This window comes from Mauremys reevesii, linkage group 4 (assembly GCF_016161935.1).
Source record: "Mauremys reevesii isolate NIE-2019 linkage group 4, ASM1616193v1, whole genome shotgun sequence".
Lineage (NCBI taxonomy): Eukaryota > Metazoa > Chordata > Testudines > Geoemydidae > Mauremys > Mauremys reevesii.
The window spans coordinates 103,774,809-103,796,577 of record NC_052626.1 but is presented as its reverse complement, the minus strand read 5'-3'; the positions used below and the strand labels follow the sequence as shown (position 1 = coordinate 103,796,577).

The following is a 21,769-nucleotide window of genomic DNA, read 5'->3' as shown; positions in this document are numbered from 1 at the left end:
CTTACAGTACCAATGGCCCTTACAGTACAGTAAAGTACCTTGCACATATTTGGGCATGGCTAATGCACCAAGCACATATTTGGTCACGCTGCACCAAGCACATATTTGGGCACGGCTAATGATTCCGCTGTAGAATTTCTCACAGTTTGTAAATAGTTAGTGGCATGGTTGCCTCGGGACAGGGTTTCTGTTCATGCACAAATGGTTCAAACAGATTTAGGCCAGAAGGGACCACCAGATCATCTAGTCTGACCTCCTGTCCACCACAAGCCACCAGCACCTGTGCACTAAACGGAACAGAAATGAAATTAGACAAAAGTATTACAGCCCTTAGGAGACTCCACTATTATGTGCTACAGGCAGAGAATAGGAGGAACTGAGGTTTACCAGTGCGTGAGGTCCCTGCTTACAATGGCAGGGAATTGATTAAATAAGATTAAGACCCAGATAGCCATGTGTCACTCTTGTTAGCAGTGCCCTTAGCTACTATTTGGTTGCCTTCTTGCTACCAAGTTATTGCCAGTGGTGAGCTGGAGCCGGATCCCACAGGTTCCCAAGAACCGGTTGCTAAAATTAGACCTCCGTGGAGAACCGGTTGTTAAAGGGCCAGGGGGTGGGTAAAGAACTCCGGTCCGCGGGCCGGACCATCCTGTTGCTCCCAGGATTCCCAGCTGAGGAGGCTGAGGCTCCCCCGGCCCTTCCCCCGCTTCCCCCCAGCTGCAGCGTGGCCAGCCGCTGGCACCAGCTGGGCAGCTCAGCTGAGCTCCTGAGTCGTCCTGCTGTCTTGGACACATTTCTGTGGCTGTCTTGGACACATTCCCTGCACGGCCACCACTACCCCCTTTGGGATTGGTGCAGGCCACCTGTGGGCTCCCCAATACAGAGGTGGTTGCTGGGCCCTGGTGCCAGCACAAATCCACCTGTCCACCTTGGGCAACCTTCCTGTGGCCAAGGGACCGATGCCATGGTTTGCTTGACTAGGGAGTGAATCTGGTCTAGTGTCTACAAGCATCTGAAGAATTTAAAAACCAAAGAGGGGAATTAATTATCTAGTGTGGGGCAAAGGGATTTAGCTAGGAGTAATGATGAATACCAGGACAACAGTTCTCAATGGGGAGGTATGTTAGACCAAGGGAGGAGGTGGTAACATCGTGTCACTATATCTAAACTGGACAAAGCAATAGAAAATAATGTTGGGAACAATTCTGTCCTTTCAGTGGGGTGCACTAAATAATCTACTAGAGATTTTCTAACTGACTGTGCTGGGCCAAACTGGTTTTAACCATTGTCCTGTGTAGGGGCTGATGTGGAGCTGTACACCCATTCTCCTTCTTGGGAAAATCAGAGAGAGACTGTACACAACCCCACCCCCATGAGGCCTACCCCATGAGTACACAGACTAGATTCACTCCCTAGTCAAGCAAACCATGGCATCGGTCCCTTGGCCACAGGAAGGTTGCCCAAGGTGGACAGGTGGATTTGTGCTGGCACCAGGGCCCAGCAACCACCTCTGTATTGGGAAGCCCACAGGTGGCCTGCACCAATCCCAAAGGGGGTAGTGGTGGCCGTGCAGGGAATGTGTCCAAGACAGCCACAGATGAACTGATTCAGAGCATCAACCTGGTAAGTGGAGCTCCAATGGAGTCCTTAAAGGAAACTAAAGCTAACCTCCCAAGGAGAAACCCCCAGTGAGCGAGTGCAGTATAAATACTGCCTGCTGTCCTCACCAAGGGCTCCCCTGCCCAGAATGGCACACCAAGGCACGGTTTGTACCTCACTATGCTAATACGGCACACTCAGTGTAGCTCCCCACATTTTCGCCCATTGAGCTGAGAGACATATTTAAATCAGTTATTTCAGCCCTGCTTCATAAATCGGTACCTCCAGCACCTCCTCGTTTTGGTTGCTGCTATTTGAACTCCTTCCCTGTTGTCACAGTCTTTTTGGTACTGAGTTGTTCAGGATTTAATCCATTATTCTAGTGCTGCAGAATGAATGTGCCTATTGTCTCAGCAGTGTACATGGATGGACATTGTAAAGCATATGCAGCCACTCAGGAGAATCACCATTATGGGCTATGATTGGATAAAGATATTTAGCCTCCTAACAAACTAAATTTTAAATATTCAGGGAGTATTTTTTTCATTCTTCTTTAATGCTGGTCTCCAGGATTCTTTTTACAATTGTATTTGTTAGGCAGGTCTGCCTCTGTAAACACACTGGGCCAGCTTCATCCTTAGTGCCACAGTGGGCTAAATTCATCTCTGAAGCTGACACGGTTGATGAATTTGTCCCATTGGACGTAGAACAGGTTCTCTTGAGGTCCTAATTCTTGTCAGTTTGCTCAGGACTAATTGTGTGGTACTTCATTAATTTAAGTGACCTATTAATGGTTTTGCTTTAGCGTGTGGCTTCAAAAATGAGCTGTGATTAAGTTTAATCCCTATCTCACTGTTTAAACTAAAGAAATATTTTGTCCTAATTTCTCCTTCCTAGACACTGACAGTATGAGTAGAAGAAGGACCCAAGAAGTATCTAAAATAATTATTGATTGTGATGGGAGAACACTGCACAGTTTTTAAATTTCACTGCAGAAACATCCCTTACTGCATATTTTTATAGAGAACAAATGTATAAGCCACCCAGTAAACTGAACAGCTGGGGCACTGCAGTGGGTATCCTCTAATGAACATTGCACTGATAAAAAATTTTGCATTCTGCATTCTGCCCAATCCCTTTTCTCTGCTTTCAGTGTGCAGAAACTGAGTGAATTTTTGTCAAGTGAAGAAATTGGAGAAGAACATGATAAATGTTCAGAGCCAAGAAGTGCAGACAACCACAGCAAATACCAGGTGGTTGTAAGTAATAATGTTCAGTTGTACACTGTGTGGGTGGACTGATTTACTCCCCTTGCTAATTCCTGACAGATCACTCCAATAATCTTGTTCACTTCCTACTAATTAATGGCTGCAATTGCAAAAAAAATCTTAATATCCCGTTTCCTGTAGATCATAACATGAGTGTTTTGAAGGCACTCTCCTGGTCCCATCACCATTCACCATGTATTTCTGTCTTCCTGATCCTGCACAGCCCCTCAAAGTTGTTAACCGTAAGAGGCCTGCCAGAGAAGACTGGAACAATTACAGCTCTCACATGAGAAGACCTGTTAACATCACAGAAGGAGATGATTTTTGTGTAAAGGTGATATTAAGGTCACTCTTTCTAATAATGCTGTTACTAAATTTGACTAATAATCATTTGTGAACTCCTACAGCAAGGTTCCAAGTTCAAAAATTAATGGATAACCTAGAGCTGCCAGACACCTAATTCCGCTCAAAGAAACCAAAGGCAAAGAGTAACTTTTATCCCCACTGTTTCCCAAAGAAGCTATTGCCATCCATTTTGCTTCAAGTAAAGAACAGATTGCTGAATTGATTTTCAATGTATTGCTTTTGAATAGCTGTGTGTATGTCCTCCTTAAAGCTCCTTCAGCCCTTCTACAGTTCATGTGTTTTTGAATAATTAGCCCTGACCTCAAAACAAATTCCTCCAGCTTCTCCAAAGAAAGGATTAGAAGCCCCTAATCCACTTTAAAGATGGATGTGTCTGACTTGCTATAGAACTGTTTGGCAGCAGCAAATGTTGATAGCTGTTATAATGATGGGGTTATTTGTTTAGCCTGTCTATGACAGCATATGCGTCCCTGACACAACAAAATGAGTGATAGCTGTGCCAGTTCATTTACTACTAAAGGGACTAAGTAGGACAACTGGTTAGTGCATTAGCTGTTACACTCCGAAGACTCCGGTACATATCCTGACTCAGCTCAGAGGTGAAATGGGATTACTGTTCTGATTTTTGAGTCCTTGAACCCTTCTAGCCTGGGGCAGACTGCCAGGAAGATAGGCTCCTTCTCAGAGATCCACTCTTTCTGGGGAAAAGAACATCAGGCAGTGCTGAGACAAGAGAGAGAATTTTGCAGCCCCCAGGACTCTGGAATGGTAGTGATATAGCCAGAGACAATGGGTGCAGGATTTGACTGCAAATAGGGTAGAAAAAAAAAGATCAAGGGCCAGCTGCCAGCAACTGTAATTTTTGGCTCCCTCAGCTGTCACCATTGTCACAAGCTGACCCAAGGCTGCTCCCAAGCCCCTGGTGTTCCTGGCTTCTCTTTCATCCCAGACAGTTCCACGCTGTTCCTTTCCCCAGTGAGTCTTTTTTTTCAAGTGAGGATTCCTTGGCTGCCTTCTTTCTTCTGGAGAGACAGGGAAGGACCCCAAAGCCTTTCTCTCATTTTTTCTTGGGGGCTCCCCAAGGTAACAAATGTCACTTTTCCCCTGTGGAAGTTGCAAGCCAACACAAAAAGATGCCCCGTTCTACCTCTCTCCCAGGTCTAAACATGCTGGGCCTGACTGATCTCTTACATCGCTGTAAACCCGTTGGCTTCTTCAGTGGAGTCATTCCCTGCTTCTCTCTCAGTAAGAGAGGACAAGCAGCCCAATTTATTTACCGTATTGGAAAATTGCTCCTCAGGTCCCCATTTATTGGAGTGTCACAGGAAAGCCTCACTCCAGTTAAAGCCCTGGAGCACTACTTTACAGTAATTTTTAAAAGGAGTAAAGAAAAGATCAGATAAATCCAGGTGAGGGGAAAAGTTACCTCCAAACTTGGCAGAGAATCATACATAAGAAGCACAAAAGAAAATAGCATAAGAGTGACGATTGGCCGCAATACCTAATTTCTGCTTCAGAAGATGTATTATGTGAAAAATTCTGTAAGCCTGTTATACTTGGGATTCTGACTGCAGTTATGTATAAAGAGTGGCATTCCGGGGTCTACAGAGCGCAGCCAAGGCCCTTGAACCATTTAAGTGATACATAGACCTGGTGCTTGCTCTCTGCACAGGGATGAATGTCACCCATATTTTGCATCCTGATATATTCCTATCACTTAAGATGTGGCAAACCCACAAGGTAACCTGCAGCATTTGTAGTAGAATCACACGAAGGCTGACACATGCACATAAAGAGCTGGTTAAATTGTTTTAATTTTCAGAATTTCATCAGAATTATTTCACACAATAATTCAAAAACTTTTCACCAAAGCTTTTCACCTTTTTGCAACCAGCTCTCACACTCACCATGGGTGCAGAGTATTATATACAGAAAGGGAGGCCCCTTTTTGAAAATCAGGGCCTGAAAGCCTCAGCTTTACTTCTTTGAGCAGAGGCAACCTCTGGTCCTATGTCCAATTTAAGGATGACGACGGATATTTCTCTCATACGCCGAAAACAAACAGGTGTGCCCTGATGCTGTTTTTCCATTTTTCATTTCTCAACATATTGCCATAGATCACAAATGGATTTTTCACCTGGACATCTGAAGGATCTGCGACATTGTCCAACATTGATATCCGAATCCCTCAAGGTAAAAAACCACAGCAGATGTATAGAATAACACATGTTCAGCAAATGTCTGGTAATCAGAACCTCAAATATGCTTTCCACTCTCCCAGGTCAGTTAACAATGATCGTAGGACAGGTGGGCTGTGGTAAGTCTTCACTCTTGCTAGCGACACTTGGGGAGATGCAGAAGACTTCCGGGAACGTATTCTGGAACAGGTAACTATTTAAAGATTTCATGTTTGTGCTGAATGGTAATAGGTTAGAAAAGGGCCAGATTCTACCCTCAGAGCCATGTGCACAGCTCTTGTGAATTCAGTGTGTGTTGTGGTCACGTATCCAAGGAGAGAATTTAGTCCTAAAGGTCACCATGTCTCATCAATGGTCTCGCATCATAGATATTGGATAAATCGCAATATGCTCAGGATACTTCCCTGATGCACCTGGCCTGCTTTGTGGGCCATGCTGGGGGAGTGTAGTCTTGTCCATATGTTCTTCTCAAGGGGACACAGAAGAAGTTGTTCTTGTGCTCCCAAAAGGGCAGGCCGTAGTTAGGTCTGGCTTTTGTATGAACAATGCAGAGAGAAAGCTACTGCACCCCAAAACTTGAATAAGGGACAGTCGCAGTCTGGTCTTCTAAATTTCAAGTCAAATTTCAATTAATGTTCTGTATACTACACTTTTATAAGATTTTCAGTAACACCCCACTCTCTCTGCTCATTATCAGAGATAAATGTGTGTGAATGTTTTTTATCTTGTGCATATTACAAGAATAGATTTTTTTTCCAGTTTTACTAGCTGCACTGTGTCATAAGACTCTTTATGGTACAATTGTTTGCATGAAGTCTATGGACAAGTTGCACAGAAATCTAGCAGATATAAATACATTTTCTTCCAGCTGACTGGGAATTAAGGAACAAGCATGCAGTTATAGGACACTCTGATTGGCTAATAATGATTCTCAGCCAATCAATGAACAGGGATTTTACATAATGCACTGTTTCAGAGAAGTATCAGAGGGGTAGCCATGTTAGTCTGGATCTGTAAAAGCAGCAAAGAGTCCTGTGGCACCTTATAGACTAACAGACGTTTTGGAGCATGAGCTTTGCATCCGACAAAGTGAGTATTCTCCCACGAAAGCTCATCCTCCAAAACGGAAGTGGGTATTCTCCCACGAAAGCTCATGCTCCAAAACATCTGTTAGTCTATAAGGTGCCACAGGACTCTTTGCTGCTGTTTCAGAGAAGTAACTGCACCCTCAGCCAGTCAGAGTGCTATACATTTTCATAATTGTTGATAAAACCTAGCTCAAAGTGCTTTACAAAGGAGGTCAGTATCATTATCCCCATTTTACAGGTCAGGAAACTGAGGTACTGATTGGTTATGTGAGTTGCTCAAGGTCACCCAGCAGGTTGTTGGCAGAGCCAAGAATAGAAAGCAGGTCTCCCAAGTCTTAGTCCAGTGCTCTATCTACACAGCTTTGGAGAGAAACCAGAGTATAACCATCAGAAAGTTATGCATCAGCAGGTGTACAGCATCCTTTCACTCTGATTAGCTGAAATAACTCCATTTCAGTAAAACTGTAAATATTTTATTTAAAAATAACATCATTAAAATGTTATTTTAACTGCTGATTCTAAACTAAAGCAGATGAAATTGAGTCTTATCAGACTGTTTATAAATATCACTGGCTTGTGGGCCAAGTATGTGCTCAACAACAGTGTAAAGGTCATGACTGGTTTCAATTTATTTTATCCCATTGCACCAAAGTATGACAGGTTCAAATCCAGCAGTTATCACATTTGCTTTGCTATCTGTCACGTGTACCCAGGAGCTTCCAACTGAAACAACCTTAGCACAGCTCCTACTGAGTTCCCGAGGGCACGATTCTTTTTTCATCTTTCAGAACCACAGTCTGTAGAACGTTCTGCAGGGATCCCAGTTTGAGTGTTGGCTTCAGTTATATAAGAACATAAGAACGGCCGTACCGGGTCAGACCAAAGGTCCATCTAGCCCAGTATCTGTCTTCCGACAGTGGCCAATGCCAGGTGCCCCAGAGGGAGTGAACCTAACAAGTGATCTCTCTCCTGCCATCCATCTCCATCCTCTGACAGACAGATGCTAGGGACACCATTCTTACCCATCCTGGCTAATAGCCATTTATGGACTTAACCACCATGAATTTATCCAGTTCTCTTTTACACACTGTTATAGTCCTAGCCTTCACAACCTCCTCAGGTAAGGAGTTCCACAAGTTGACTGTGCACTGTGTGAAGAAGAACTTCCTTTTATTTGTTGTAAACCTGCTGCCCATTAATTTCATTTGGTGACCCCTAGTTCTTGTATTATGGAAATAAGTAAATAACTTTTCCTTATCCACTTTCTCCACATCATTCATGATTTTATATACCTCTATCATGTCCCCCCTTAGTCTTCTCTTTTCCAAGCTGAAGAGTCCTAGCCTCTTTAATCTTTCCTCATATGGGACCCTCTCCAAACCCCTAATCATTTTAGTTGCCCTTTTCTGAACCTTTTCTAGTGCCAGTATATCTTTTTTGAGGTGAGGAGACCACATCTGTACACAGTATTCGAGATGTGGGCGTACCATGGATTTATATAAGGGCAATAATATATTCTCAGTCTTATTCTCTATCCCCTTTTTAATGATTCCTAACATCCTGTTTGCTTTCTTGACCGCCTCTGCACACTGTGTGGAAGCACAGGGATTACTGACCTCCTTTGTAAATTGTACACACCTGCAGTACAGCTATCAGATGGGGGCTGCACTGATTTGATAAGACTGCCCTAGTTTCTGGCCAGGCAGATTCTAAGGGGATGTCTACACTGGCAGAGGTACAGTGCCAGCAGCTACAGCACCGCTCAGAGAGCACTGAAGGGAAATGGTGGTTGTGTGTTCACACTGTTAGCTTCCTGCGCAATAGCGTGTTCACACTTGCGACACTTGCAGCGGTATTCAGAGCGGTGCATTTTGGGCAGCTACCCCACAGAGCATCTCTTCCTCTTCTGCTGCTAAGACTTGTGGGAAGGTGGAGGGAGTTGCAGGGCATCCCTGAGTCCTGACCCAAAGCCCTGTGATGCACTGCTTCCCATCCCAGCAATCCCTGTGCTTCCATCCACATTTGGTGTCATATTCCAACGGTTTGTGTACTGCGCACTCTGCGCAGGAATGGATCCCAAACTGTTGTCCAGTATGCTGCTCATTCTAACTAACATGTCATGAGTGGCATGTCACCACGCCTAGTAACTTTGACACAAGATTGCTTGTGGAATTCCTGGAGGTGCTGACCACAGTGGGCTCAGGAAACAAACACTGAGTGGTGGGGTGGGATCACATCGTCGTGCACATCTGGGATGCTGAGCAGTGGCTGCAGAACTTGCAGATGAGGAAAGTCACATTCATGGGACTGTGCGATGAGCTCTCCCCAGTCCTACGACGCAAGGAAACAAGAATGAGAGCTGCCCTGTCACTGGAGAAGTGTGTGGCGATTGCACTGTGGAAGCTGGCTACTCCAGACTGCTACCGATCAGTTGCTAACCAGTTCGGAGTGGGAAAGTCAACCATTGGACTCATGTTGACAGAAGTGTGCAGGGCCATTAATCGCATCCTGCTCCGAAAGACCGTGACTCTGGGCAATGTGCATGACGTGGATGGCTTTGCACAAATGGGCTTCCCTAACTGCGGAGGGGCGATAGATGGCACGTATATTCCAATTCTGGCACCAGACCACGTAGCCACCAAGTACATTAATTGGAAGGGGTATTTCTCTCTTTCTCCAGGTGCTTGTGGCTCACCGTGTGCATTTCACGGACATTAACGCAGGCTGCTCCAGAAAGGTGCATGACGCATGCATCTTTTGGAACACTGGCCTGTTCAGGAATCTGCAAACAGGGACTTTGTTCCCGGACCAGAAGATCACCATAGGGGAAGTCAAAATGCCCATTGTGATCCTGGGAGACCCTGCCTATCCCTTAATGCCATAGCTTATGAATCCATACCCAGGGCACCTTGACAGCAGCAAGCAGTGGTTCAACAACAGGCTGAGCAAGTACAGAATGACTGAGTGTGCTTTTGGCTGTTTAAAGGCCCACTGGCTCTGCATATATGGGAGGCTGAACCTGGCCGATGACAATATTCCAGTGCTTATAGCTGCATGCTGTATGCTCCATAATATTTGTGAAGGGAAGGGTGAAAGCTTCACCCAGGGCTGGACCGCTGAGGCTCAACACTTGGAGGCTGAACTGAACAGCCAGAAACCAGGGCTATTAGAGGGGTGCAGTGTGGGGCCATAAGGATCAGGGATGCCTTGAGGCAGCAATTTGAAGCTGAAAGCCACTAATATTTGTTGCTATACTTGGGAGTGCAGTGCTTGTAATGCTAGGAGGTGATTGTGATTGGTGCAGATGATGCAATATGAAGGTTTAAGATGTCTGTTGCTTTGCAGGGCTCTGTTTGCTTTCAGTTAATGGAATAAAGATTGCTTTCAAACCAACACAATTCTTTTATTAAAAAACAACAACCGGAGGAGAGAGACAAACAAAAAACCCCATCAGCACTGAGGAGGATGGGGGAAGGGAAATTCCCAGGAGGAGGTGGGGTCCCAGGACAGCTAAAGATCTGTGTATGTCCAAGGATCATATCCAACCTTCTCCTTTGTAGTACAATGCTGCAGGTACTGTACTTCAGCAGGGCCAAACTGCAGAGGGATGGGTGTTGAGTGCAGTGGAAGACCACAGTGCTGGACTGTGACGGGGGAAGAGTGGAATTACACTGGTACAGACTGGAGCCAGGAGGTTGATACAAGTGTATTGGCAGTGTCTTGGGCGGGGGAATGGGAAAGAGTTTTGCGACAGCAGCTGCAGGGGAGGGCAGGCACAGAGCTGCTCGGTTTGAAGAGCTATTATTGCCGGTACTCACATACCTGTCACTAACTAGCTGACCCCAAGCAAGCACACATGAGCCAGAAGCCCTGCAAAATGGTGAGTAGCCACATGGGCAGGGTCAATCAGTGTTCCCGGACCCTACTACACTGGTCACATGGCTCTTGGGGCGAGCCAGCACTGTAGGGGGGGGCTGATAATCATTCCTGTCAGTACATTTTCCACAGGCTGTGTTCATTATGAAAGATATCTCTTTGCTGAGGGTTAGCAGGGAATCAAGGCAGGGTCTTCTCCAAGCCTGCGGCTTCCGCCCTGGCCCCTATGAGGCTTGCCTGTGTGCAGCAATGGTCCCCACTCCAGTGACGGCAGAGTGGCGTGGGAAAGTTACCATTAATGGGGTAAGAAACAAAGCAGCTCTGCCAAAGAACCTGCAGCAGCCGATTGCCCAGTATCTCCATGAGAGTTTCCTGGAGATCTCTGAGGCAGATTCCCGTGAAGTGGGGGAATCAATCAACAGCCTGGTCCGCCTCAGACTAGGCATGTGGTGATACGCGCATCAGACAAACACAAGCATGCTTTCTGCAACCCTCCTGCCCCCAACAACTTGCTTCAGCAGTTCCCAGAATCAAAGCCACTTACCAAGGGCCTCCTCTCCTGTTTTCACTTTGCCAAACTCCAACAGCTGTGACTGGCTAGCCTCCTCCGGGGTAGAAAAGAGCTCCTGGCTGCATGCATCTCAGATCTCCAAGTCATCTTCTGCCTCTGGGTCCCCCTCCCCCTCCACATCCTTGTCCAAGATTTCATCCTCCTGGCTCAGTCCAGTCTCGACTGGCATGTGAGCCACTGAAGTATCCACAGCGGCCTTTGCAGTGGAAGTGGGGTCATCTCCAAGAATGGCACAGCGCCAGAGCGGCGATTTGCCTCCTGCGCATTGTGATAGGCATTCCACAGCTCCTTCACTTTGACCCTGCACTGCAGTGTGTCCCGGTCATGGCCCCTTTCTGTCATGCATCGTGAAATCTATCCGTAGGTATCATAATTCCTATGGCTGGAGCACAGCTGGGACTGGACAGCCTCCTCTCCCCAAATGCTGATGAGGTCCAGTAGCTTAGCATTGCTCCAAGTGGAGAATTGCCTGGTGCGTGGAGCAGGCATGGCCACCTGGAAAGACATGCTGAGACCTCTGCACGCATCACCAAGCAAACAGGAAGGGGACTTTCAAAATTCCAAAGGAATTTACATGGTGGGGATGATGGTTGGTCACCTGAAGGCAGGGCAGTAGAGTTTAAACCGATGACCAGAGAGGCGAGAACAGGCATCGTGGGACACTTCCCGGAGGCCAATCGCAGCGCTGTAATTGACCAGAGTCTACGCTGGCACCACAGCACTGTAGCCTCGGTGCAGAAAGCTGTATGCCTCTTGTTGGGGTAGTTTTTTTTACAGTGCTACAACTGTGCAGGTTCTGCACACTAAGTGGCTTAGCAGTGTGTACACCTCAGGAGTTACAGTGCAGAAAGCTGCTTTACTAAGCAGAAACTTGCCAGTGTAGACAAGGCCTAAGGTTCAAAGAGGGTAATCTTATCAAAAAAATCACCATAATTTGCTGTCCTAGCTCAGGCAGTAATATGTGCCCCAGATTAGTATGGTCTATGTTATAGTACAGAGCAATTCTTGGCTCCAGTAACTCACGTTGCAAAATAACTCTTAATTCCATTGCTCCAAATTCTTTCCCACAAGGACATTGCTCTAATGAAATTGGAAGGTCTGTCCTTCATATATTTTAAAGAGAAAATGTATGATTCCCAGTGATTTCAATGGGCATTAAGTGCCTATGCACTTTTGAAACTCCCACTAAACATCTATCTGCATCTTTAGATGCCTAAATATCTTTTTAAATTTGGCCCTAGATGCAGTGGTCACAGCTGTAATGCTTGGAATGTGCCACTATAAGAATTGGAATGAAATGCCTCTAAGGTGCCATAATTATGCAGAAAAGTGGGGATAAAGAGGTAAAGCAAGGGGAAGAAGACAGAGGACACGGAAGAATGCAAAAAGAAGATTGAATTTGGGGGAATGTTATCCTAAGAATATAAGAATGGCCATACAAGGTCAGATCAATGGTCCATCTAGCCCAGTAGCCTGACAGTGGCCAGTGCCAGATACTTGAGAGGGAATGAATGGAACAGGGCAATTATCAAGTGATCTAGTCCCAGCTTCTGACAGTCAGAAGTTTAGGTTCACCCAGAGCATGGTATTGCATTCCTGACCATCTTGGTTAATAGCCGTTGATGGGCCTATCCTCCATGAACTTATCTGGTGGGTTTTTTAACCCAGTTAACTTTTGGCCTTCACACTTCCCTGGCAATCAGTTGCACTGGTGTCTCTGTGTTGTGTGAAGAAGTACTTCCTTATGCTTAAAGCAAACCTGCTGCCTATTAATTTCATTGGGTGACTCCTAATTCTTGTGTTATGTGAAGGGGATTAATTATATTTTCTTATCACTTTCTCCGCACCATTCATGATTTTATAGACCTCTATCTTATCACCCCTTATTTGTCTGTTCCCTAAACTGAACAGTCCCAGTCTTTTTAATCTCTCTTCATATGGCAGCTGCCCTTTTGTTTTGTTGCTCTTCTCTACACCTTTTCCAATTCTAATACACTCTACCTCGATAGAACGCTATCCTTGGGAGCCAAAAAATCCTACTGCATTATAGGTGAAACCGTGTTATATTAAATTTTCTTTGCTCCACCGGAGTGCGCAGCCCCGACACCACCCCATCCCCCGAAGCACTGCTTTACCGCGTTATATCCAAATTCGTGTTATATCGGGTGGCGTTATATCAAGGTAGTGGTGTATATCTTTCTTTGGAGATGAGGCAACCAGAACTGTATGCAGTATTCCAGGTGTGAGCATACTATCGATGTATACAGTGGCATTATGATAATTTCTATCTCATCTACCCCTTTCCTAATGTTCTGTTTGCTTTTTTGACTGCCACTACATATTGACCAGATGTTTTCAGAGAAAATGTGCTCAATACTTTACAGGAACACAGAGCAAGGACCTGATTTAGCATTACTTGTACTAAAACCGACACTTTCTAGGATCAGGATTCAGGTAATGCAGTAACTCAGATACAGGCTCATCACAGTGTATTGCTGGACCACGTGTTAATTATTCAGAGGGTGATGATGCCACTCAGGGACTGCCTTGAGTAGGGTGTCACAAGCTGCCTGAGGGAGAGCTCAGTAGAATGGGTGTTACCGGCCATGAGTGACCCACCTGAGGCTGAAAGGATCCGTACTGCCCATCTCAGATACAGTCCCTTCCTGCACTACCCAGTGCAGAGAAGGACCATGCAGGCTGCATAATCCTGCTCTTAACCCACTCCACAGGCTGACATAGGGGAATGAGGCCAAGTCTCTACCTCTCCCTGCCCCCATTTGGGGGTGATGTGTGCTACAGGGACTGAGACTGTCCCTGGTCCTTGTGGAGGGCATGCAAGGGATGGAGAAGATTTTCAATATATCAGCCTTTTCAGTGTTTCAGTAAAGAATATATTGCTGTTGAATAAACTTGCTATGCATTAAGATTCATGAGCTTTTGGACAGGAAAGTGCGGTGGGGTTTACTTTTGATTATGTAGTAGCTTATGTGAGTAAAATGTAGGTTAATTGTGTGGGGGAGAGAATTTTTTAGTACAATAATGCATAGAAAAAATACAACAACATGTTGGCAAGCTCTCAGGAATTCTGTAGTCAATTGAATATAGGTACTATGATGGCTTATTATGGACTAACTTTTCAAAGGGACCATAACCTAGCTTTTTAAACAGCAGGTGCAGTTTTTTCCCATGTGCCTGCACAAACTTGCATTTGTTCACACAAATGGGGTAATTAGGTCACCCCCGTTAAAGCACAAAAATTATGCCCCTTCCTAATTTCATTTGGTTATCCCCATTGGACACAAACACTGCTTTCCATTTCCTCACTGGATCTGAAATGAGCGTGACTCAGAAAAGGCATGGCACATTTATATATGTAATAGATTGCTGTGTCAAAACAACTTGGTTTTTAAACAACTTGATACATTTGAAAATAGTCTAGACAATAATCCTCTGTCCCTCTTACACACCTACGTACATATACACACCTCCTAAGAACAGTGTTGACCTTGGCTGGATAAGACATAGCCCTAGGCACTTATAGAAGTCTCAAGTGTTGTTCAGAGCTGAATGAGCTGACTATGAGGAAAACACTGCTGGACACAAATTCACTTCTTTTTTATGACTGCTAAAACAAAGTGCTATTTCTGTAGAAGGAACAGATGCTGCTGTCTTCAAACAGCAGCAGCCAGTGATAAACACTGTTTGCAGTCTATACACAAAGTAGAATTTAATTGTTACTCTTTCTGGGGCAGATTGCTCATATTTACTTAAGTAAACCATCTTTGTCTGCTTTTTATTTGTGATGCAGCAGTATTCCTGACAGCGAGACAGGGGAAGATGTCAGGTATGGTATTATATGTGATTGTTGATCTTTCTACTTCCTACTAAATTAATCACAGTGGAAGGAACCAAACGGGAATTTAGCTTGTCAAACTATTAAATACCATTAAAGAAAAAAAAGTAAGGTGAGGATTTTTTTTTTAAAGTCAGTGGGACTTGTGCTCTTAAGCCACTTAGGATAAAATTTTCCAAAGCACCTAAATGACTTTGGCTCCTAAATCACGTAAGTACTTTCACAAATCCCACTGTAAATTCCTAAATCAGGTTATTCCCTAGTTCCATACTTTCAGCGCTAATCAGCACTTTCTAGCACTATCACTTTAAAAGTCTCATTTGTTAATGTAATCTTTCACCTTTACCCTTGTCTTCATTTCCTTCATCCTGTCATGAGGCTTTTATTTTCACATGCCCCAGGTCTTCGTGCATGTGGGAAATTAAAAAACGTGTGGGGAGTACAGATTAGTCCATGTCTTTGCTGGGCATCCTGGCATGGAAATCATGTTTGCCTTATAGCTAATTTGAGAGCTGAGTTCATCTTAGATTTCTGGAATACTTCTCAAATCTCATTCTGGAACAGACATTGCCGTGCTTGGCATCTTAGCCTGGCATGCAAACATGTGGAATGTTGTACAGGTGACAGTTCTAAAAAATCATGGGTGAAATCCTGGCCCCATTAAAATCAATGAGACCTTTGTCATTGATTTCAGTGGAGCCAGGATTTCACCCTATGTCCTTTTTTCTGGCTCTCCCTGTAGTGTGTGTCCTTTACTGACCCAGAATGTCTTCCTGGCTCTCTGAAGCATTAATTACTCTACTGATAGTACTTTTGGATCATCATGCTCCTCCGCTACTGCTTTGCTTGTTTCTCAAGTTTGTCCCCCTACCCATCAGATTGAGTACCTTTCACTATGCTTATTTCCCACCTAATTATGCATCTGATAGATCCCTTTGACAAGATCTTATTCCTGACCTACTGTACATTTCCCTCTTACTCTCCAATGTTCCTTTACAGCCTCTTTATCTGCCATTACTATAAAGCAGTTCCTTATGCCTAATTCCTGAGCCTGATTTCAAGTTTTCTGTTCTCCTTACCTGTTCTGCATTGTCAAACCAACTAATATTTCTTTGTGAATAAGGGTTATCAATTGACTGCTTATAAAGAGACAGAAGTCATATGGCTTGCTGATTCTTTATTGGTTTGCATTACACTGGATTAAGACGCTGTGCAAAATGTAGTTATTTCATTATTTGTGTCATCAGTTATATTAAAAATGCAGCCAGGAAAATGAAAATAATTTAATAAACAGAGAGGCAGCTGACAAACTGTAGACAAGATTACTGTTATTTTTTAAATAAAAAATAATTTATTGCACACCATTTGCTGTAATAGCTATATCTGCTCATTGTTAGCACTAAAGTGTCAAGTTATTAGAAGTCATTTGCATATCCTTAACCTTACTAACAACAAGAAGAATAGCCTGCACATTTCATTCAGATGTAGGAATTTTGTCAGAAATTTGTAACATCTTGCTGTGCATTTGTAGTGTGTGTTTATCGATATCTACAAATAGATAGAGAGAGCTCCTTGTATTTCAGGGTGGTTTTTAGCATAAAGCTGCACTTATTTGTTACTATTCCTACTAAACATGGTTTGTTAAAGGTTCTAATCTTCCTTTGTGTTTGCATTTTGAGTTTTTAAACAGTTTGTGAAATCCTTATACATTGTGTTTGCACTACAGGCAAAATTCTGCCCTAATTCACATCTATGCAACCCCTCTAAAATCAATGTGACTGCATGGGAGAACTGAGAGCAGAATTTGACTCTGTATGAGTTCCTGGATTATATGTTATACAGAAAAACAGCTGCAATGCCTTGCAATTAATCCCCTTTTCATTTTTTTCAAAATGTACTGGTTTTTTTTTACTGTTTTCATAACAATTAATCCTGTAATATTTCTTTTTTCGTGATTTCTATAGCTAGATATTTGTCTGCTTATAAATGTCCTGGTCTTGCAGGATTTGGGCTCCAAGTGTATAGCTGTCATTTCCATCAGCTTTCTGTTTTAAAAAATGTTTAAATAATCCAGACTTTGAATACATGGGTTTTTTTTGTCTGAATTGAGAAATATGCTAAATGTGCAACAGCATACAAATTCTGCAATACTTTAGCAATATCCTTTGGAATAAATGGGAGTTTTGTGTGCATAAAGGCTGCAAGAATGTGAAGGAGAGGCACTCAGTTGTCTCATAGTTGCATCCGTACAAGAATGCTTTAACGTATTTGCATTAAATAAAAAATTAGGTGATTTGAAACAGAACATAAAATCTGATCAGAATTAGAGAAGCCTACAAGATTTTAAGATTTTTATGAAGATTAATAACAAATAAGGCAATGTATATAACAGTGTTGTGTAATTAGCATTTCCTCAACTTCCATTAAGGGTATACAGCTTTTCTCAAGTTAGGGCCCTTCGAGTTACCAATTTCTCCGCTGTATTTCCATATCATAAAGAAAAGCATTGTACTTATTAAGGACCTTTACTTCTGTTATATAGCTATATTTGTGATACTGTATTTGGAATGTTAAACCATAAATATATATAATTTTTTACTTATTTAGTTTCACATTTTTTGTGTTAGAATATTTTAATCTGTCTGGTAGGCTGTCTACAGATTTAAAAAAATAACTGATATTTTGATTTCTGCAGCCCAGAGAAGGAAACCGCTGTTGACACGGAAGTCAGGTACAATATTTTAAAACCTAATTGGAAAGAACATCAGTCTCCTATTAATGAGTAGCAACTATTGAGCCTCCTGGGAAATCAGATTGAATTATTTTACTTTCTGTGCAGCTGCTGCAAGCTTTAGAACAGATGAAAACAAACAGAAAAGCAATTAAGCATGTAGACCTTTTTTTTGGTATAAATTAGACAATGATATAAATGGATGTTTCTGTGTATTCATAGGTGGTAATGCAGCAGCATTCTACTACCCTGGGACCTGAGTCAGACTGGAGGGGAAAAAAGCAGGGACTCAGTTTATTTCTTGTAAAAATGAAAGAGTAACACAGACTGGTATAAAGACCAACCCAGTGTATGTTCCTCCCTCAGATATGCCAGTGCTGACTTGTAATGTTTTTGCTGTATCAGCAGTAGACATTCATGAATTTTGCAAAAACTTGAGAAATGCTCAACCTGAATTTTGACCCAGGGCTCCAGAAGCACAATAAAGGGTTTGCAAAATACTGTATCTCACCTCACCAATTCTATCTCCACAACGTTTTTTGTGTGTTGATTTTTTGTTTGTTTGTTTTTTGTTTGGTGGTCAAAAGTTAACCATCTGCATCCATATATAAACAACTAAATAAATGGCTTTATTTTCAGAGATGCTAATTATGTAAATTGACTTGAATTGACTTCTGAAAATCAGGCTTGAATATGGACTTGGGTAAATAATTGAAACTTTTGACCTATGTTCCTAAATGATACATCAATATGGAATTGACTCTGAGTCAACTGGATACTCTCCAGTGAAGTTAATAGTTTCAAATGATTATTCTTCTGATTTCAATGAGAGATTTGAATGAGCAGTTAGATTCCTTATGGGAGACACTATGGGCTTCGGCATAAATTTCTCACGCAGGTAAGAGTTCACGAGAATTTTGCCCATGTAATAAATATGGGATCTACCCCTGTGTGTAAACCTGATCTCAGCTTCCAGCTAAGAAGAATTGGATGTAAAGAGGATGAAATTCACCCCTGTGCAGAGGGCCAACACAAGTCCTGTGGGCCACTAAAGGGCTCAAAATATGGGTTAAATGGGACTTAAGCAATGTGCCTGTGCTGGTTCAGTGTACATGGGTGAATTCACCCACAGTGTGCTAGTCTCCATAGCAATGTTTTAAAAGACAAAACACATTTCCCATAAGACTTTCCCCCCTGAAACATCACAATCACACTAGCAGTTAACTATTTAGAAAAAACTAATTTGCAGTAACCTTTCAGCAATCTTCAGAACTTGTACAATTTTAACCCATAGAAGTGAATGAGAGACACTCTGGACTTTAAAATGAATTGATGAATACATATTAATCCTATAACATATGCACTGATTTCTTCTAAAAATTATATGTAAACTTCACAATAATTTAACTAATGGTTTCTTTTTGAGTTAGGACTGAATGCCTGTGAGGAGTTAGCCCTAGGAGTAAAGGGTTTTTGAGGTTTCATTTCAGCTATGAGCCAAGAATATTCATCAAACATAATTAAAATTCCAACTGAGTGTGTACGTTTTGTGCTCAGAAATGATGTCTAGAATGCGCTAATAAAGCCTTTTGGGTAGCATAACACTGTCCTCTCTGCTCCTCAAAGAAACTTGTCTCATAAAAATTTCTAGGCAAGTCTTCCTGAAGACTTGACAGAAGATCAGGGCAGATGACCTCGGTTTCTGATAAGAAAGGTGTCCAGCGCACTTGGCTGTCAGCACATGATTTGAATTGCATTAATGTCCAGCTAGAAGAGGAGTGATGAAATGGCTGCTCCAGCAGACAAAGATAGTGATCTGGGGAAGGCAGGCAACATTTTAAAAAGGGAAAAAACTATTTAATTTAAATGAAACACGTCAGGCCAAATCTTGCTGATCTTACTTTGGTGAGCAGTCTCATTGAAACCGACTACTTGAATGAGGAAGGCCACTAGGGGTCAGTACCCTATGTTTATCCAGGAACTGTCTGGCTACATATGTGGGAATTAAGGTCTTGATCCTACAAGGTGCTGAGAGTCCTCAATTTGGATTAACGTCAGTACAGTCAGGCCGATTCTGTACTGAGGTAACCTCCCACCCTGTAATAGAGGAGGCACCATGGTTTATCACTGGTGAGAAACCCCTAGCAACCATGCCTCTGAAATACTGGGGAGTGGGAGGAGTAGGAGGACCAAGCCTTCTGTGGTGATAGACTGGGTGTACTCTCTGAGACCTGCAGATTCTTGAGGCTGACCCCTACCTACTGTTGCACAGTGAGGGCAAACATTGCATTTGGTGGGACAAAATGGAGACAACTACACAAGGGGAATCTATCAGAGTCTTCCTCACTACTAGCCCTCTCCTATTACTTTTTCTGTGTTATGGGGCAATATTTTACCTGAGAAATCCAAATAACTATTATTATTTTGGGAAAACACTGTGTTTATTTTGTTATTGTTTGTTTGTTTTTTTGAACTCCTTAAATATGCCTTTTCAAATGTATTATGTATTCCTCTGTGATACCTGTCTGGTCAGCTGCTATATACTTTCTATTAGGCTCTCAGAACAATGCTGTAACTAGACTTCCCTGCATTTACTGGCTTGCCTCACAATACCCTCATTACTCCAGCAGAATATGCTGTGTGTTAGCTTTCTCTTAAACTCACGTCAAAGAAGAAAACAAATTAGGGAACAAATGTATTTTTCCATTCAAAACCTTTGTTAGGAAAATAATGACAATATGCAAGAGGGGTTCTAATTATATAACATTTCTTTGGTGAGAGATGTGATATGTGGAAAATTCATTTGCCTTAATGAAGGGAAATAGAAAGGTTGCATTAGTGAAGACTCATTACCAGTTTCTGCGTTATATGTTTGTTTTTTGTTTTGTTTTTTAATTGTACTGATGAGGTGGGAATTCCTGTTTTTCCAGGAAAAGAGGATCAGTGGCATATGCCTCACAGAAACCATGGCTGCTCAATGCTACTGTGGAAGAGAATATCATTTTTGAAAGCCCCTTCAACAAACAAAGGTAACATGTTTCAGCACCCTGCCAATAAAAGGAAGGGAAAGATTAATTGCCTTTCACAGAGACAACTGCATTAGCTGTTTATGGCTAACAGGTCATATTCTCCTCCTTGGTTACCTGGTTTGCCAGTAATGGTGTCTTGGTATGATGCACGGCATGGTCAGGTGACTCAGGGATCTCCTTCTCGCCAGCAGTCCTGAGTTGACAGCAGACATAATATTGCTTGTTGAATGCAAGAGGGAACTTCTCACTATTTAGATAGTGGTCCATGTCCCCACAACAGACGTATGTTCCTGAGAGAGAGGATAGTCATCCACTCAGCGGGCTCAGTGGCTCTGGACCAAATTCTGTTCTCAATCACTCTGATTTTACACTAGTGTAATGGAAGAAGAATTGGGTGTATTTTATCTGCTCCTGTATGAGACAGACACAATGGGCCTAATTCTGTTCCAATTTGTCCTCGTTTAATTCCACTGACTTCAGCGGAGATACTCCTGATTTATATTGGCATAAGCGAACTCAAAATCAGTCCCAATGCCTTCAGTCACAGCTGCTCAGATGGTGCCCCTCCTCTCCTACTCCCTCTGACAGGGGTTTGGCTCCAAGAGCTTAATTGAGCCCTTTGGCTTCCGTGGGAGTTTCATTTGTATAGAGGAGAGTAGAATTTGGTTCATTTTTCTAAGAAAACAGAGTTATGCTCCTGTAAGGCTGAGACGCTGGAACTAAAGTTACTCATTTCATTGCAAAATAATCCAGTGTTTACGTCAGATTACCACAATAAATGTCCAATGATAACATTGTTTCAGCTAACTGGGCTACCCCAGAGATACACATGCCATTACTGACATTTATTATTCAATATTGAACCATCTCTTCACAAGAAAACTGTGAAAACTCCTTATAATTTCCCAGATATGACATTGTATTTACCCATGTCTTACACTTCCAGAGCCAGCCTCTCCATTGTGTACTGTCTGCCCATATTTGTGGCATTTGCAACTTCTGCTCAGTACTGTTGGGAATAATATCAGTGTTACAAACTCTTAGGTTATATGCTGGAACCCTGTTTTTTTTATTACAAATGTAACTGCACTTTAAATAATGCTGTTTTGAGGGAGGAAGCTGGTGTGCCAGCAAAAGTAATTACTAGACAACCCATTCTCCTTTCAAAAAACACAGAACATTAAACA

The 21,769-nt window shown here is 42.8% G+C and overlaps 1 protein-coding gene across 3 annotated transcripts in view; it reads left to right on the top strand.

The window, feature by feature from the left end:
• Positions 1–21,769, top strand: part of ABCC8 (ATP binding cassette subfamily C member 8) — a 139,674-nt gene that overhangs the window by 73,171 nt on the left and 44,734 nt on the right. Inside the window, exons 13-19 of one of the 3 annotated variants that reach the window (XM_039536261.1) lie at positions 2,753–2,858; positions 3,091–3,201; positions 5,351–5,426; positions 5,515–5,620; positions 14,778–14,813; positions 17,518–17,553; positions 20,484–20,582. In XM_039536261.1, the coding sequence (XP_039392195.1) occupies positions 2,753–2,858; positions 3,091–3,201; positions 5,351–5,426; positions 5,515–5,620; positions 14,778–14,813; positions 17,518–17,553; positions 20,484–20,582 (570 nt within the window). The remainder of the gene's footprint in view (positions 1–2,752; positions 2,859–3,090; positions 3,202–5,350; positions 5,427–5,514; positions 5,621–14,777; positions 14,814–17,517; positions 17,554–20,483; positions 20,583–21,769) is intronic. The other 2 variants (XM_039536263.1, XM_039536262.1) reach the window with 2 other exon arrangements.